The sequence below is a fragment of the Myotis nattereri genome (assembly GCF_964212035.1).
Source record: "Myotis nattereri genome assembly, chromosome: 5".
Classification (NCBI taxonomy): Eukaryota; Metazoa; Chordata; class Mammalia; order Chiroptera; family Vespertilionidae; genus Myotis; species Myotis nattereri.
In genome coordinates, this window is record NC_138080.1 from 15619271 (window position 1) to 15638720 (window position 19450).

The 19450-nt window shown below is 40.1% G+C and overlaps 1 protein-coding gene across 1 annotated transcript in view; it reads right to left on the reverse strand.

Moving 5' to 3' along the window:
* Positions 1–1347: 1347 nt before the first annotated feature.
* The window catches only part of PIWIL2 (piwi like RNA-mediated gene silencing 2), a gene marked incomplete at its 3' end in the record, with an annotated part of 59344 nt that continues 41241 nt past the window's right edge, over positions 1348–19450 (reverse strand). Inside the window, exons 20-22 of the mRNA XM_081091140.1 lie at positions 3174–3427; positions 2306–2413; positions 1348–1504 (exon numbers count right to left, since the gene is read on the reverse strand). Of these exons, the coding sequence (XP_080947266.1) occupies positions 1348–1504; positions 2306–2413; positions 3174–3427 (519 nt within the window). The remainder of the gene's footprint in view (positions 1505–2305; positions 2414–3173; positions 3428–19450) is intronic.

Here is a 19450-nt window from a genome sequence, read left to right on the forward strand (position 1 = left end):
GTCATCACAGCAAAAAAATAAATAAATACAAATTTGAAAAGGTTAACTAAAACTGGCTTTTAAAACCCAGTTAAAGCAAGATAAGACTGAAGAGACTGGAAAATTTATAAACGGGGAAGATAAACACAAAAAATAGAGCTTCCCCAAAACACTGAAACCCTCAGGCATGGTGACAACTTTCTAAACTGAAATGTCTGGCCTTTGGCAGAAGTGTCATGTTTTCTAAAGCCAACTTCTGGAAATCTTAACCTAGATTCAGAAAAATTCCTAACAAAATGAGCCAACAGCCAGGAAAAGGTTACTGAGCACGGAAAATGAGTGATTCCATTCACAAACATATATCCGCAGAAAAGAAGGCACAACCTGGGAGAAAGGTTCAAGAAAAACTCACACCCCATCACGAATCTTCCTTGATGTTGAATTTCACCTGTTTGAGTTCTTAATTTAAAAAATGAAACTTACTAAAACTGAAATATACAGAAAAAATTTATCTGGCCTCTCTCAGGAGGCCAAGCGAGAGCTGAACACCCCTTTCAACGCCAGCTTAAGTCATAGTCTCATAAACTCAAATCCCAGAGATTAGGTCAGCAAGCGCCTGACTACACCGCCAGCTAGTTTACCACGTGTCTTTCACACTTGCTAGCAGTAGCAATATCTTGAAAAACTTGGCCTCGCAGGCCTTTATATTACCTTTCCCAGTTGCCCAAATAAAGTAACTCTCTACTTTAAGGAGCCTGCAATGACTTCACTCATTATCACTTCTGGTGCTAGAAATGGGAACTGCTTCGTAAGCAGAGCTTCTAGGTGTAATTGCTGCTTCTGCAGGTTTCTATAGCTCCTGTTGGCTTTGCAGGCTTTTTAAGATTCCTCCATATTCACCCACTCCATCTAAGGCCCAGCGGTCCTCAACCTGTGGGTCGCGACCCCTGAAAATACATCCTACATATCAGATATTTACATTACGATTCGTAACAGTAGCAACATTACAGTTATGAAGTAGCAACGAAAATAATTTTATGGTTGGGGGTCACCACAACATGAGGAACTGTATTAAAGGGTCGCGGCATTAGGAAGGTTGAGAACCACAGACGCAGTAGCAGTGTCACCCCAATTTGTTTTACAAAGGCAACATGGCAATTTTCAGCTGATACTTAGAATGGAACTTGCTTCTTGGTAATACCAGGTTTAAAATGGAAAAAACAGGAAAGAAGGTATCTTATTCTACTGGGTTGGCGAAAGGGAAAACAGCAACACAAAAATCCCTTCAGTCTATTGATCCTACATGAGTCACAGCTGAGTTCTGAAGCCTAATAATTCCTCTAATCAGCTTATATCCTGGTTGTCCAGTCACAGGAAGAACAGGTTCTCGCAGAGCTGGATGGCTGGTTCATGATGCAAGATTTGACCTGACAGGAAAGCTAGCTTGTGGGCATACTTGCAAGGAGCTGGAACTCGGATGGTACCAGGCCAATTCCAGTACATGTGGCACAGTTTGAAAGTCAACCTGCAGCCCAAGAAAAAAATATTATCCTTATTACTTTCCACCTTCATTCTGGGATGTGATTGTGTGCTTATGGGTGTATACTTTCCAGCAAACTGGGGAACTAAGGAATACATTATGTATCTTTTTAAATTTTTTTTTTTACATGAGCCAACTTTTGGGAATCAGTTTTTAAACTGAATTTTTAAAATTGATTTTATAGAGAGAGATACATCTATTTGCTGTTCCATTTATTTATGCATTCACTGGTTGATTCTTATTATGTACCCTGATCAAACCTGCAACCTTGGTATATTAGGACGATGTTCTAACCAACTGAACTACCCAGCCAGGGCTGGGAATCATTATTTTAAGTGGAATTGTTTCTATTTCCACCATTTGTAAGTCAAGAGGACACGGGTGAATTTCCTCATGTTAGGTGCCCCTGTTTTTATATCAAAACAAGAAAAACAAGGATAATTTTTTTTTTTGGCTGCAGAAGTTTAAGTACTCCAGCAAAATATTTATATAATCTGAGCTTAAGGGTTTGGGATATCAATTAGCTGCACCTCATTAATCATCAAAGAGCAGTTTAAAAGATATAAATGCCTCAGACTGCTTAGGGGTGAAGCCCTGGCATCAGTATTTTTTAAGCTCTTCAAGTAAATCTAATGAACAACAGGATTACCAACCACTCCTCAAAAAGATACCATTATCATGAAAGACATGAAGAAACTCAAGGGGTAAATATTACTAGGGTTGGGCAATGACTTTACCTTAGCTAGCCAGTCAGAGTGAGAAAGAGTAAGTTACTGGTCAACTCACCTCTGCATATGATCGGGGCTCAGGTTTGCAGTGTTGAGAACACACACATAATGTGTAGGAATGCCACAACCCTGCCGGACATGATGGGCAAGAAGGTAGAAGTCCACCCTAGTAAGGAAAAAAGACAAAGCAATGATATGGTTAGATTTGACCAAAAAGAGATGAAAAAGATCTTAGAGCTCATTGTAGCTCCTGCACCTAAGGCTTAGAGGTCAAATAACTGGTTCAAGGACACACAGGGACCAAACCATAATTAGAACTTGTGTTTCCTGACTCAACAGCCTATTCAAGAATCGTGGTAGAAACTAGCATTCTGTGTGCAGAACATTAAGCATGCATGATCTTTTTTATAAAAATAAAAATCTTTCTGTTGAAAGTATTACATACTGGTATGTCCCCTTTTTCCCAAAGCATGCATGATCTTAAGAAAGGAATGCATGTTCAATAGTTTATACCTAAGAGGCAAAAACTTTATTGTTGGTTTGTTTTTTTCTAATAGTTTTTTTTAAAGCTTTATTTTTTTAAAAGATGGAAACATGTATTTAGCATTTTTTTCTAATTACAGTTTACAGTCAGTATTATTTTGTATTAGTTTCAGATGTACAGCATAGTAGACAGCTGTCATACTTTACAAAGTGTTCCCCCTGATATTTCCAGTATCCACCTGGCCCCATACGTAGTTACTATAATAATATTATACATTTCTAATGCTGTACTTTACATCCCCATTAAATCTTTATTTTTTTAACAGTAAAATCTGAGGATTCCATTCCACATCTTCCCAGACAACCTACCTATTCCAATACCCAGGGAATGGACAACTTCTGCAACATATTCTTGCTGAAATGTCATTTTTTTGTCCACTTACCACTCACAGGCTGTGATTGTATGATCCACCACAGTCCCAGGGGAGGGAGTTGTAAAGTGCTCGGTAGCAGCCAGGTACAGATTGGTGCTGATTTTCTTCTGAACTACAAATACCACCATCTTGGGCTGATAATTCTCAAAAGCCTCAAAACACTTCTGCAGCTGAGGAATCTCATAATTGGCAACTGTCTTTAGCTGGCCGTCAGACACCCCATCCCGGTACACCACAATCTTCTCTGGGAGACAGTGGTTCACCTGAAATGACACCTACTGAGATGAGAGTGGAGCCCTGAGACTAATGACCAGGCAGAGAGAGGCTTGCTCAGTGCACAGCCTGGAGACGCAGCAGTCATTTCTACACTTCCACTGGGTAGTAAACAGGTCTGGTACAGAAAAGGCATTATAAAATACAAAAACAAAATAAGCACACATGCATAAGGCTCATACTCAAACAGTGTGAATAACGTTAGAAGGAAGGAAGGAAAATTTGGGGCCGAGTCAATCTCCTACTACACTAATTACTGTTTAGGCTAAGAACAAGGTGAGCTGTTAGAGAAATTCCAACATAGACCACACATCCTACAGATCCACCATCCTCACATTTTTATGTACCAGCAACATCCAAAGTTGATAACAAGCGAAAGGGTCCTTTGCTAAATACCACCCTACAATCAGTTATAATGTGAAACAGTTTTACTATAACTAAGTAATTAGCAAAAAAAGTCATGGTAAATTGTCCATGGATCCAAATAAAATTAAATGTTGGCTTTAATAGTTTGAAGAATTTTTTTTTCCATTTAGAGAATATAATTATGTTCTAGTCATGTCTGACTTAAACAGTTCAAAAGAACAGGCTGTTCCATTTTAAACTAGGAGTTCTCTGAGAAGTACTTTAGTTTAATTCAGTTAGTATGTGACAGTTTGATTCTGAGTGTGGTTCATTCTAGGATTTTGTTCACAATTCCTATCAAAAACCTAAATTATCACCCTGCAGGTGTGGCTCAGTGGTTGAGCAACGACCTATGAACCAGGAGGTCACGGTTCAATTCCCCATCAGGACACAGGCCTGGGTTGTGGGCTCAGTCCTCAGTGTGGGGAGTGCAGGAGGCAGCCGATCCATGATTCTCTCTCATCACTAATGTTTTTATCTCTCCCTCTTCCTTTCTCTCTGAAATCAATAAAAATATACTTAAAAATAAACAAAAAACCCTAAATTATCACTGAATTAAATAGGTACATACTATACATTCTTGATAGGTTGCTCTACATGAAAATTTACAATTTTAATGACCCCTTTTAAACATAATCACCTAGAACCTTGTTAGAGCCTAAATTCAGATTTCAAATATTTTATGAATGTTCTTTTTTCCTGAGCCACCGCAAGTACTACATTTACAAACATGTAATTCATCTTCGTATCCCAAGACTGGAATTACTGCCCCAGTCTGTAGCACTTTTTTGTGTGTGCGCTGCTTTTGGCCATCTAGCATCTAGTCCACCTTTTGGGGAAGAGGATTTAGTTTCCTTCTGCCTCCAATATGACAAAAGCTGAAGAAGTTTATCATCAGTGGACATGCCCTGAAAGGATGAAATGAAAGAACGCTAGGCAATAACATGAAGCCATGCAGAGAAAAAGATCTCAATAAGGAGAAATGCATGAGCTATTATAAAATCAGTACTTCTGCCCTTGCCAGTGTGGCTCAGTTGGTTGGAGCATCATCTTATGCACAAAAAGGTGGCGGGTTTGATCCTTCTCTCTCACACTGATCCTCCCACACACACACTTTTTCTAAAAGTCAATTAAAAATAAGTACATTGTGGGAGAAACCAAGATAGTGGCATAGGTAAACACTGGAAATTGCTGCCTCCCACAACAACTTCAAAAATAAAACTAAAAGACAAAACGGACATCATCCAGAACTACAGGAAGGCTGGCTGAGTGGAAATTCTACAACTAGAAGGAAAGAGAAAAGCACACTGAGACTCAGAGGAGCTGCGGAAGTAAAGTGCAGAGGTACGGAGGCGCACATGGAAAGGGGCTGGCAACTGAGGTCGCGGCTGTCTTTTTGAATCAGGAGGGAGTCACAAGCCCCCGACTGCTCTGAACTCCAGTTCCAGGAAGTCTCTGGGGACCCAGACTCATACGGGGAGAAACTGGACTGTCTGGCAGCGGGCAGAACTCGGAGCTTGAGGGCGGCTTTCTCTCAGAGGTGCCTGCAGTGACTACCGGGACACTGAGACTCGGGGCCTCTTAGGGCAGGGCTGAGGATCAGCCATAGCTGTTTGCTCTGCCCTGTTGATTCCCTGAGACCCCGCCCCACCCAAGCTGCAGCAGCGGCTTTTGCATATGAATGCCCTGGCCCTTTGCAATCTGAAAATTACCTAACAAACTGCAGTTGGACCAGACAGACCCAGAACTTCCAAGAGAAGGCCCAAGGCCCCACAGCAGCTTGCATTGCTTCACAACTGGGCCTCATCTGGGCACCTCCAAACCCCAAACAAAGAAGAGGAATCTGCAGATCTCTCCGTAGCTCCTGCTGGGTAGCCTCAGGCAGAGGCTAAATTAGCACCTCCTTGGATCCAAGAGCCAGTGTACGCAGTGGTCAGAGTGGGACCATCCAGATTACAACTCCTCAGGTCCATAAGGGACACACTCAGGGGGAAGATTCAGTGAGCACCAAAGCCCCACTGAAGCAAGTCTTGCCCCATAAGGGTGTCTTCAGAACAGAAGTTCTCCCACCATAGATACAGCTGATTCTCACAGCCAATTGGCCTGGAGGTCAATTCCTCCCAGTGACACCAACATCAATCAAGGCTTAACTACAACAAGACTGTGCACAAAGCCCACAAGGGGTGCACCAAGAGTGTCTACCTCAGGTAATTGGGGAGGCTGAGCCACTGGGCCCTATAGGACACCTAGCACACAAAGCCACTCTACCAACACAGGGAAGCATAAAAAATACGGAGACAAAGAAACAGGTCACAAATGACAGAAATGGAGGAAAGCAAACTACTGGATATAGAGTTCAAAACCACACTTTTAAGGTTTTTCAAGAATTTTCTAGAAACCCCCAATAAATTTAGTGAGACCCTGGAGGATATGAAAAAAGACCAACTAGAAATTAAGCATACATTGACTGAAATAAAGAATAATATACCGAGATCCAACAGCAGACAAGAGGATCCCAAGAATCAAGTCAAAGATTTGAAATACAAAGAAGCAAAAAATACCCAACCAGAAAAGCAAAAAGAAAAAACAATCCAAAAACATGAAGATAGTGTAAGGAGCCTCTGGGACAACTTCAAGTGTACCAATATCCGAATTATAGGGGTGCCAGAAGAAGAGAGAGAGCAAGATATTGAAAACCTATTTGAAGAAATAATGACAGAAAACTTCCCCTACCTGGTGAAAGAAATAGACTTACAAGTCCAGGATGCACAGAGAACCCCAAACAAAAGGAATCCAAAGAGGACCACACCAAGACACATCATAATTAAAATGCCAAGGGCAAAAGACAAAGAGAGAATCTTAAAAGCAGCAAGAGAAAAACAGTCAGTTACCTACAAGGGAGTACCCATACGACTGTCAGCTGATTTCTCAACAGAAACTATGCACGCCAGAAGGGAGTGGCAAGACATATTCAAAGTGATGAACAGCAAGAACCTACAACCAAGATTACTTTATCCAGCAAAGCTATCATTCAGAATTGAAGGTCAGCTAAAGAGTTTCACAGATAAGGAAAAGCTAAAGGAGTTCATTACCACCAAACCAGCATTATATGAAATGCTGAAAGGTATTCTTTAAGAAGAGGAAGAAGGAAAAGGTAAAGATAAAAATTATGAACAGGAAATATATATCTATCAAGTGAATCTAAAAATCAAGTGAATAAAAAATCTGATGAACAGAGTAAACTGGTGAATATAATAGAACCAGGGGCATGGAAAGGGAGTGGATTGACAATTCTTGGGGGAAAAGGGGTGTGGGGGTGCAGGAAGAGACTGGACAAAAATCGTACACCTATGGATGAGGACAGTGGGAGGGGTAAGGGCAGAGGGTGGGGTGGGAACTGGGTGGAGTAGAGCTATGGGGGGAAAAAAGAGGAACAACTGTAATAATCTGAACAATAAAGATTTAATTAAAAAAAATAAGTACATTGTAACAATGGTTTGCAATTATACCTTATGTTTTCTACATGATTTAAAATATTGCACATTTTTTAAAAAACTATTAGTCTAAAAGCTAGCATGTTACTGTAATTTTGACTTATAATCATAAATCTTATTTTTTATATAACTTAAGAGACAAATGCATTTAAAAGAATTGTTTATGTATTGGGACACATCTACACTAATAAAAGAGAAAAATGGTAATTGGCGTACGGCGATACCTTTTTCATTGGCTAATCAGGGCTATATGCAAATTAACTGCCAACTAAGATTGGCAGTTAACTGCCAACTAAGATTGGCAGTTAACTGCCAACAAGATGGCGGCTAATTTGCATATGTAGGCACAATGCAGGGAGGCGAAAGGGAAAGCATGAAGAAGCCCCCTGCCACTGACAGTGATCTGAAACCCAGGGGGGAGCTAAGAGCTGGGGGCAGGGCAAAGGCGGCCCTGGGGGCGCCTTTGCCCTGCCCCCCAGCCATGATCGGAGAATCAGGCGCCTTTGCCGCCCTGGCCAGTGATAGCAGGAAGTAGGGGTGGAGCCAGCGATGGGAGCTGGGCACGGTCGAAGCTGGCAGTCCCAGGAGCTAGGGGTCCCTTGCCTGGGCCTAAAGCGAAGCCCACGATCGCGGCGCCCCCCGCTGCCACTGCAGGTCCCCGCTGCCTGGGCCGGACGCCTAGGCCAGAGGTATTAGGCCTGGGCAGGGGCAGAGCCTGCAACCGCGGGGAGCTGGGGGTCCCCTGCCCAGGCCTGACACCTCTGCCGGAGGCCTCAGGCCTGGTCAAGGGGCCGATCCGGTGATTGGTGATCGGAGGGTGATGAGGGTCAACTCCTCTGGCTGAGGCATCAGGCCTGGGAGGGGGGCGGAGCCGGGGATTGGGGGGATATGATGGTCCCCTTGCCCAGGCCTGAAGCCTGGGTCAGAGGCGTCAGGCTTGGGCGGGGGGTGGAGCAAGCGATCAGAGGGAGATGGGGGTCCCCTGCCCAGGCATGATTCCTGGGCCAGAGGCCTCAGGCCTGGGCGGGGGCCAGAGCCAGTGATCGGGGGGAGATGGGGGTCCCCTGTCCAAGCCTGACACCTCTGGCGGAGGCGTCAGGCCTGGGCAAGGGGCCGATCAGGCGCTCGGAGGGTGATGGGGGTCAACGCCTGAGGGCTCCCAGTATGTGAGAGGGGGCAGGCTGGGCTGAGGGACACTCCCCCCCCCCCCCCACACACACACAGTGCACAAATTTCGTGCACCGGGCCCCTAGTAATATATAAAGATGTAATTTTGTGTCCTGGTCAGGTGGCTTGGTTGGAAATTCAACCCATACACCAAAAGGATGCAGAGTCGATTCTTAGTTAGGCACATGCCTAGGTTGCAAGTTAAATCCCCTGTCAGGGCACATCCAACCATGTTGTTGCAAATGGCAAAATACCATTCTTTTTTATGGCTAAATAATTCTATTGTGTGTATCACATTTTCTTTATCTATTTATCCATCAATGGGAACTTAGGTTGTTTCTGTATCTTGGTTATTATAAATAATGCTGCAATGAATATGGAGGTACATATATCTTTCTGAGTTAATGCTTTCTTTTTCTTTGAATAAATATTGAGAAGTGGAATTGGATCATGGTAGTTCTATTTTTAATTTTTTTGAGGAACCTCCATACTGTTTTCCATAGTGGCTGAGTCATTTACATTCTTACCAAGAGTGCACAAGGGTTCATTTGTTATTTCTCCTATTGTTATTTTAAAGGAAATTTAAAAACATTAAAAAGTTTTGTTTTGCCCTGGGATAGCTCAGTTAGTTTGAATGTTGTCCCAATATGCTAAGTTGTGGGTTTGATCACCAGTTAGGGTACATATAAGAATCAACTAGTGAGTGCATAAAATAAATGGAACAACAAATTGGTTTATATAAAATCAATAAAAAAATTTGTTTTAACATTTTGTATATATGGTAATTATTGATATATAAATATAACCAAAAACTCAAATAACATCAAAGAATGCAAAGGGCTCCTTAGATTATAAAACATAAGAACTGCTAGACTAGAGATATAAATCTAAATACAGATATTAAAGTCATAAATGAGCTTAAGCTGCCTATGAGGCTTTAGGTGGTATAGCAGAAGAAATTCTGAGAAACCTTGCAATGGAGGACAACTGGAAAAGCTGGATAAAACACATAAATATCTAGGTAAAGGTTTTAGATTGGGCAGCCTGAGAGGAAGAATGGGAGTCTAGGGAAATAAACTAGGCTTTTAAATCTTTTCCCTCTAGCACCTGATTTTGCTAACTCCCTAAAGTTACCTAAAAGGCTAGGAGGTTCAGAAATGCTTTTTAAAAATTGAGTATAGTTTGCTAAACCATCAGTATAAAATTCAAACATTTCTACATTAGAGAATTTTGCAAACATCACCACAATCTAATTTTAGAACATATCAGGGTAATATGTTCATACCCATTAGCAGTCATTTCCTATTGCCCTCAACCCCAACTTCTGGAGCATATCAATGTATTGTTTCTTTGAATTGGATATTCTTGACAAAAAGAATCATATGTCATCTTTTCTAACTAAATAATTTCACTTAGAATAATGTTTCCAAATTCATCCATGTTGTAGAATGTAGTCCTTCCTTGGTCTCATCAAATAATATCCTATTGCAGGATATATCACCTTTTGTTTTTCCATTAATCAGCTCACCAACATTTGGATTGTTTCTATTTTGGCTATTAATAATACTGCAATACACATTTGTATGACATTTTTTGTATGGACATATGTTTTCATTTCTTTTGGGTATATACCTGGGAGTAGAATGGCTGGGTCATATGGTAATTCCATGTTTAACATGTGAGGAATTGCCAAATTGTTTTCCAAAGTAGCTTCAGCATTTTCTATTCCCATAGCAACATATGAGGTTTCCAATTTCTCTACATCCCTGATAACACTTTTACCCTTTTTTTTGTTTTGAATTTATTATTTTATTTTTTTTAATATATTTTATTGATTTTTTTTACAGAGAGGAAGGGAGAGGGATAGAGAGTTAGAAACATCGATGAGAGAGAAACATCTATCAGCTGCCTCCTGCACACTCCTTACTGGGGATGTGCCCGCAACCAAGGTACATGCCCTTGACCGGAATCAAACCTGGGACCTTTCAGTCTGCAGGCCGATGCTCTATCCACTGAGCCAAACCGGTTAGGGCTGAATTTATTATTTTAAATAATTCTTTATTGTTGAAAGTATTTACATATGTCCCTCTTTTCCCCCCATTGACCCCCATCAGCCCGCCCCCACACCCCACCCCCAGGCCTCCACCACCCTATTGTCTTGTGTCCATGGGTGATCATATATGCATACACGGTCTTTGATTGATTACCTCCCAACCACCCACCCATCGTCCCCCACCTTCCCTCCGAGATTCTGCACTCTGTTGCATGCTTCCATGTCTCTGGATCTACTCCATTCAAAAGTTTATTTTGTTACTTAGATTCCACATGAGTGAGATCATGTGATACTTGTCTCTTATTTATTTCAGTTAGCATGAAACTCTCCAGGTCCCTCCATGCTGTCTCAAAGGGTAAGATATTTTTTTTACTGCTGCATAGTATTCCATGGTATAAATGTGCCACAGCTTTTGCATTTTAAATATATTTTTATTGATATCAGAGAGGAAGAGAGAGGGAGAGATAGAAATATCGATTAGAAAGAAACATTGGCTGCCTGCTGTACACCCTGCACTGGGGATTGAGCCTGCAACCCAGGCAAATGTCCTGACTGGGAATTGAAACGTGACCTCCTGGTTCATAGGTTGATGCTTAACTACTGAGCAATGCCGGTTGGGAGTGTACCATAGCTTTTTTATACACTCATCTACTGATGGGCACTTGGGCTATTTCTAGATCTTAGCTACGTGTTATGAACATAGGGATGCATACATTCTTTCTGACTGGTGTTTGGGTTTCTTAGGATATATTCCTAGAAGTGGGATCACTTGGTCAAATGGAAGTTTCATATTTAATTTTTTGAGGAAACTCTATACTGTTTTCCATAATGGCTGCACCAGCCTGCATTCCCACCAGTGCAGAAGGTTTTCCTTTTCTCCACATCCTCACCAAGACTTGTCATTTGTTGATTGGTTGATGGTAGCCATTCTGACAGGTGTGATGCGATACCTCATTGTCATTTTAATTTGCATCTCTCTGATGATCAGTGACTTCGAGCATTTTTTTGTATGTCTCCTGGCCATCTGTTTGTCCACTTCGGAGAAGTGTCTATTTAAGTCCTTTGCCCATTTTTTTAATTGGCTTGTTTGTCTTCCTTCTGTTAAGTTGCATGAGTTCCTTGTAAATTTTGGATATTAACCCTTTATCAGATAGATCACTGCCAAATATGTTCTCCCATGCAGTGGGCTTCCTTTTCATTTTGTTGATGGTTTCTTTTGCTGTGTTATTTTGATGTAGCCCCATTTGTTTATTTTCTCCTTAGTTTTTTTTTTTTTTTTGCCATAGGAGATATATCCATAAACATATTGCTATGAAAAATGTCTGAGATTTTGCTGCCTATGGTTTCTTCTAGGATTTTTATCGTTTCTCGACTTACATTTAAGTCTTTTATCCATTTTGAGTTAATTCTTGTGGATGGTGTAAGTTGGTGGTCTAGTTTCTTTTCTTTTCTTTTTTTTTTTTTTGCATGTATCTGTCCAGTTTTCCCAACACCATTTATTTAACAGACTCCCTTGACTCCATTGTATGCCCTTGACTCCTTTGTTAAATATTAGTTAAGCATAATGGCTTGTGTCAATTTCTGGGTTCTTTGTTCTGTTCCATTGATCCATATGCCTGTTCTTGTGCCACTACCATGCTGTTTTGATTATGGTGGCTTTGTAGTATAATTTGAAATCTGGTATTGTGATTCCTCCAACTTTGTTTTCTTTCTTAAGATTGCTGCAGCTATTCAGGGTCTCTATTGATTCCACATATATTTTTGGAGTATTTGTTCTAGATCTGTGAAATATGCTGTTGGTATTTTAATAGGGATTGCATTGAATCTGTAGACTGCTTTGGGTAGTATGGACATTTTAATTATGTTGTTTCTACCAATCCATGAACACGGTATATTCTTCCACTTTTTATATCTTCTTCTATCTCTTTTTTCAACGTCCTATCATTTTCCAAGTACAGATCTTTTGCCTCCTTAGTTAAGTTTATTCCTAAGTATCTTAATTTTTTGTTGCAATGGTAAATGGGATTGTTTGATTAGTTTCTCTTTCTGAGAATTCATTATTGGAGTGTAAAAAAACCATTGATTTTTTGGGTGTTGATTTTGTATCCTGTTACATTGCCAAATTTATTAAATCTAATTTTGTGGTGGAGACTTTACGGTTTTCTATGTACAATATCATGTCATCTGAAAATAATCAAAGTTTTACCTTCTCCTTTCCGATTTGGATGCCTTTTCTTTTTCTTGTCTGATCTATGTGGCTACGACTTCCAGTACTATGTTGAATAAGAGTGGTGAAAGTAGACATCCCTGTCTTGTTCCTGTTCTCGGGGGAAATAGTTTTAGTTTTTGCCCACTGAGTATGACGTTGGCTGTAGGTTTCATATGGCCTTTATCATGTTGAGATATGTGCCTTCTATTCCTACTTTGCTGAGAGTTTTTATAAAAAATGGGTGTTGGCCCTAACCGGTTTGGCTCAGTGGATAGAGTGTCAGCCTGCGGACTGAAGGGTCCCAGGTTCGATTCTGGTCAAGGGCATGTACCTTGGTTGCAGGCATATCCCCAGTAGCAGGTGTGCAGGAGGCAGCTGATCGATGTTTCTCTCATCGATGTTTCTAGCTCTCTATCTCTCTCCCTTCCTCTCTGTAAAAAATCAATAAAATATATATTTTAAAAAATGGGTGTTGGATTTTGTCAAATGCTTTTTCTGCTTCTATTGATGTGATGTGATTTTTGTCTTTCAATTTGTTTATGTGATATATCACATTGATTGATTTGCTAATATTGTACCAGCCTTGTATCCCTGGAATAAGTCTCACTTGGTCATGGTATATGATCTTTTTAATATATTGCTGAATGGAACTTGCTAATATTTTGTTGAATGGAACTTGCTAATATTTTGTTGAGGATTTCAGCATCTATGTTCATCAGGGATATTGGCCTGTAATTCTCTTTCTTTGTAGTGTCTTTATATGGTTTTGGAATTAGGGTAATGCTGGCCTCATTAAAAGAGCTTGTATTTCTTCCTCTGGATTTTTTGGAACAGTTTGAGGAGTATAGGTGTTAGTTTTTCTTTGAATGTTTGATAAAACTCCCCTGTGAAGCCGTCTGGACCAGGGCTTTTGTTTGCTCGGAGTTTTTTTTATTACTGCTTCTATTTCATCAGTTGTTATTGGCCTGAAGGTTTTCTGATTCTTCCTGATTCAGTTTTGGGAGATTGTATTTTTCTAGGAACTTGTCTATTTCATCCACATTGTCTAGCTTGTTGGCATACAGTTGTTCCTAGTGTTTTCTTACAATCCTTTGTATTTCTGTGGTATTGTTACTTCTCCACTTTCGTTTCTGATTTGATTTATTTGGGTCCTCTCAGTTTCCTTTTTTTGAAATGGTTTTTTAAAAAAATTTATTTTAGAGAGAGAGAAATGGAGAGGGATAGAAACATTGATGAGAGAGAAATATTGATTGGCTACCTCCTGCATGACCCCCTCTGAGCATAAGGCACGCAAATCTGGGCTTCTGCCCTGACCAGGAATTGAACCAGTGACCTCCTGGTTCATGGGTTGATGCTCAACCATAGAGCCACACCAACTGGGCTTTTTGTTTCTTGATGAGTCTGGCTAACAGTTCATGAATCTTGTTTATTCTTTCAAAGAACCAGCTCTAGGGTTCATTGATTTTTTTTTTTTTTTAGTCTCTATGTCATTTATTTCTGCCCTAATCTTTATGATTTCCTTCCTTCTACTTTGGGCTTTCTTGTTCTCTTACTAGTTTTTTAAGTTGCATGGTTAGTTTATTGTTAAATTTTATTTTTATTTTTTTGAGGTATGCCTGTAGTGCTATGAACTTCCCTCTCAGGACTGCTTTTGCTGTGTCCCAGAGATTTGGGGTTGTTGTCTGTTCATTTGTTTCCAGGAAGTTTTTCTTTCTTTCTTGATCTCATTGGTAACCCATTCATTGTTCAATAACATGCTATTTAGCCTCCATGTGTTTAAATGTTTTTTTTTTTAAATATATTTTATTGATTTTTTACAGAGAGGAAGGGAGAGAGATAGCTAGAAACATCGATGAGAGAGAAACATCGATCAGCTGCCTCCTGCACATCTCCTACTAGGGATGTGCCCGCAACCAAGGTACATGCCCTTGACCGGAATCGAACCTGGGACCTTTCAGTCCGCAGGCCGATGCTCTATCCACTGAGCCAAACCGGTTTCGGCTAAATGTTTATACTATAGTTGATTTCTAAATTCATTCCACTCTGATCTGAGATGTTTGATATGATTTCAATTTTCTTGTACTTCTAGAGATTTGTTTTGTGCCCTAATATGTGGTCTATCTTTGTGAATGATTCATGTGCACTTGAGAAGAATGTATATTCTACAGGTCTGAAGTGAAATGGTCTATAAATGTCAATTATAGACTGATTCAGTGTGTCCTCTGAGTCACTGTTTCCTTGTCTGGAAGATCTGGTGATGTCAGCGGGTATTAAAGTCCCCCTACTATGACTGTATTGTTGTCGATCCCTCCAAGTTTTTAAAAATATATAGGGTGTCCCAAAATTCACCCAAGAAGTAATTTTGATAGAAAACACGTTTATAATTAAAAATTGTAAATGTTGTATTGATTCATAAAGTATACAGTATTTGGGGTGAGGGGGAAATGGACACATATGTAATACCCTTTGTATTACTTTAAGCAATAAAAAAAAAGAAAAAGATAAGGATTACTTTCGACTTCTCCTCAGAAACCATGCAAGCAAGAGGAGAGTGGAGTAAAATATTTAAAGTGTTGAGAAAAACCCACAAACCTAGAATTGTGATTCCTACAAAATTATCCTTCAACAGTGAAGGAGAAATAAAGACTTTATCAGACAAAAAAAATAATAAAAAAAAATAAAGTATACAGTATAGGGTTATGTATGGAATAGCACATCGGGTAAATGGCCTCCCTGGCTTTGCTGGCACATACGCAAAGCCGTGGTCTTCATTGGTCTTCATTGTCCCTGCTCCTGGGCCATAATTGGTACTTGGTAATGTTTATCAAATTGAAGGGATTGAAATCAAAGGGCAACAGATATTAGAATCTGATTCAATAAACCAAGAAAAATTAGGCTTTTTTTGTTGTTGTTAATGCTCACGCAAAATTCAAATCTTGCATGAATTTTGGGACACCCTATATTTAGGTGCTCCTATATTGGGTGCATTTATGTTTACCAGGGTCATATCCTCTTGTTGGATTGATCCCTTTAGTATTATGTAGTGAATTTTGTTGTCTCTTGTGATGGCTTTCATATTTTTTTTGACCAATTAAATTTATTTTAAGGTACAATTTTCCATATGATGCTGGTTGTCATTTCACTTTAGACTTATATCTCATAAAATTACGAAAAAGTTCCTGTAAACACTTACTGGACTTTGAACTTTATTGGCCATTCTGATCTTTTTACTTTTCACCTTATTCAGAAATGTGAAGTCACCCTAGACATCTATGTTTCACTCTGTGTGTCTCTCCCCCACCCTTCCTCTCTTTGTAAAAATCAATGGAAATGTATCCTCAGGTGAGAATTAAAAAACAAAATAAAAGATGTGATGGCCTTCATTCTGAAGTTTATTTTGTCAGGTATGAATATTGCTACTCCAGCATTTTTTTCTTTTCCATTTGCATGGAAAAAATGTTTCCATTCCTTCACGCTCATCCTGTGTGTGTCTTTTTTCTGAGTTGGGTCTCTTGTAAACAGCATATAGTTGGGTTATGTTTTTGTATCTATTCAGCTACCCTATGTCTTTTGACTGGAGCATTTAATCCATTTACATTTAAGGTTACTATTGGTAGGTACTTACTTATTGCCATTTTAATTCTGTATGCCTAGGTTTCTCGATTTCTTCTTCGCATTACAGTAGTCTCATCAGCATTTCTTATAATGCTGGCTTGGTGGTGATGCACTACTCCTTTAACCTTTTTTTGTCCAGGAAGCTCTTCATTTCACCGTCTATTTTGAATGACAGTCTTGCTGGATATAGTAATCTTGATTTCAAATCCTTGCTTTCCATTAACTTGAGTACTTCATGCCATTCCCTTCTGGCCTGTAGAGTTTCTGATGAGTAATCAGGTGTCAGCCATATGGGAGCTCCTTTGTAGGTAACAGTTTGCTTTTCTCTTGCTGCCTTTAAGATTCCTGCTTTTGTCTTTAATTTTTGGAATTTTAATTATGATGTGTCTGGGTGTGGGCCTTTTTGGGTTCTTCTTGCTTGGGGTTCACTGTGCCCCCTGAACTTATATGACTTTTTCCTTTACCAGGTTAGGGAAGTTTTCTGCCATTATTTCTTCAAGCACATTCTCTATCACTGTCTCCCTTTCTGCATCTTCTGACCCACCTACTATTCGAATACTGTTACATTTCATGTTGCCCCAAAGCTCCCTTAAGCTGTCCTCCTGTGGGTTTTTTAAAGGAGTTTTTTTAAAAAATTGATTTCAGAGAGGAATAGAGAGGGAGATAGAAACATCAATGATGAGAGAGAACCATTGATCAGCTGCCTCCTCCATGCCCCCTATTGTGGATTGAGCCTGTGACCTGGGCATGTGCCCTGACTAGGAATGGAACAATGACCTCCTAGTTTATAGGTTGACGCTCAGCCACTGAGCCACACCTGGCCTTTTTTTTTGTTTTGGTTCTCTGATTGATTTTTTTCAACCCTGTCTTCTAATTCACTGATTTGATCCTCGGCTTTCCCTAATCTGCTGTGTATTCCTTCCAAAGTGTTCTTTATTTATGCTATGCCATTCTTTGTTTTCATAGTTACTATATTTTTTCTCATGCTATTGAGCATCTTTACCATCACTATTCTGAACGCTATATCAGATATATTTCTTATCTTCATTTCATTTAACTCTTCTTCTGAAGAATTCTCTTGTTCTTTCATGTGAGGGTTGTTTCTTTTGTCTCCTCATTTTGGCTGCTTGTTTGGGTTTGCGTCTATGTATTAGGTAGACCTGCTATGCCTCTCAATCTCTATTGTAGGACAGTGTCAAAAGCTGTTTCTGACTAATTAGATCAGGCAAATACTCAAAAAGCCTCCAGAGACCGCCTCTGCCTACAGACTGATAGTATTCCCTATTGACTTGTCCGCATGCAAACATCCAGAGGTGTGGCTAGAGTATTTTTCAATAGGGTGGGACAATTGCTTCTGCCTGGAGGCAAGTTGTTATTCTCAGTCTCTTAATGGGCCTCAGAAACTCCACACTGTGGGGCAAGGTGGTTTCCAATAGGGTTGGTCAACTGTCTTCCTCCCAGGCAAAACTGCATAGAGAGCAGTTGTCTGCATGAGAAAGATGACTTCTGCAGCGTGAGGGAATGACTCAGCACAGGAAACCAGGGTGTCTGGTTTCTGACCTATAATCCCAGAGCTCCCTATCCTGGCTTCCACTCACACAGCTCCAGTCCACTCTGCCCTCCTCTGAGCACAAGATGAGTGGCTCCACAGGTAATCTTGTGTGTTGTCCCTCTAAGAGGGTACCTAAATTTCCAGCCCTCTCTCCCTGGCAGATAACAACCCCACTGCTTTTCACAGCCAGACGTTATGTGGGTACCCTTCCAAGTTCTGGTACTCTCTGCTAGGGGACCCAGCTTGGGGATGAGAGTTCTCAGTGGCAACCCCCCACAGCTGAGATATATCTAGGGAACTTCAGATGCTGTCTGTGGGAGGCTGGCCAGCCCTTTTGCACCTTTGCCCCTCCTACTGGTCTCTGTGGTCTCTCCACTTTCCATCCTCAGTTATCAGGGTTCTCTCTAGCAAGTTTTCTGTTTATTATTCAGCAAGTTTTTATGTATTTTAGTTGTAATTCCAGTTTGGTCCTGGGATTGTGTCCACGCAGCAGCCACTTATTCCACCACCATTTTTAATCCTCCCTATGGTTTTTTTGTTTTGTTTATTTTTGTTAATCCTCACCCAAGGATATTTTATCCATTGATATTTTAGAGAGTGGAAGAAAGGGGGATAGACAGAAACATTGATGTGAGAGAGACACATCAATTGGCTGCCTCCTGCACATGCCTCAACCCAGGTCAGGAATCGAGCCTGCAACTGAGTATGAGCCCTTGAATGGAAGCAAACCCACCACCCTTCAGTCTGCAGGCCGACACTCTAATTACTAAGCCAAACCAGAAAGGGCTAAGTGTGTTTTTAAATTAAGAGACTTTATTTTTGAGATTAGTTTTAAATTTAGAGTTTTCACCAACCTACAGACACAGTTCCCCCTATTGTTACAACATTATATTAGGGCTAACAGTTGAAAGCCCATAATTTATATTAGTGTTCACTCTTTGTATTGTACATTCTATGGGCTTTTCAAATACATAATGTCACATGCCCACCATTATAGTATCATATACAATAGTTTTATAGACTTAAAAATCCTCTGTGCTCCATCTATTTATCTGTACTTTCCTCATTCTCCTGAACCTCTGGCAAATACTGACCTTTTTTACTGTTTCTACAGTTTGCCTTTTTCAGAATGTCATATAGTTGGAATAATATAGCATGTCACTGTTTCAAATTGGCTTCTTTCACTAAGTGATATGCATTTACATTTCCTACATGTCTTTTCATAGTTTTTTGTTGGTGGTGGTGTTTTTAGTGCTGACTATTCCACTATCTGGATGTACTACAGTAAACCATTTCAGTTGCTTCCAAGATTTGTCCATCTTTTAATCAGGATGTTTGTTTTCTTGAGTTTTAATAGTTCTTTGTATATTTGGATAACAGTTCTTTATCAGATATGTATTTTGCAAATATTTTCTCCCAGTCTGTAGCTTCTTTCATTCTCTTAGTGTCTTTCATAGGGCAAAAGTTTTAAATTTTAATTTAGTCCAAATTACCAATTCTTTCTTTCATCAGTCATGG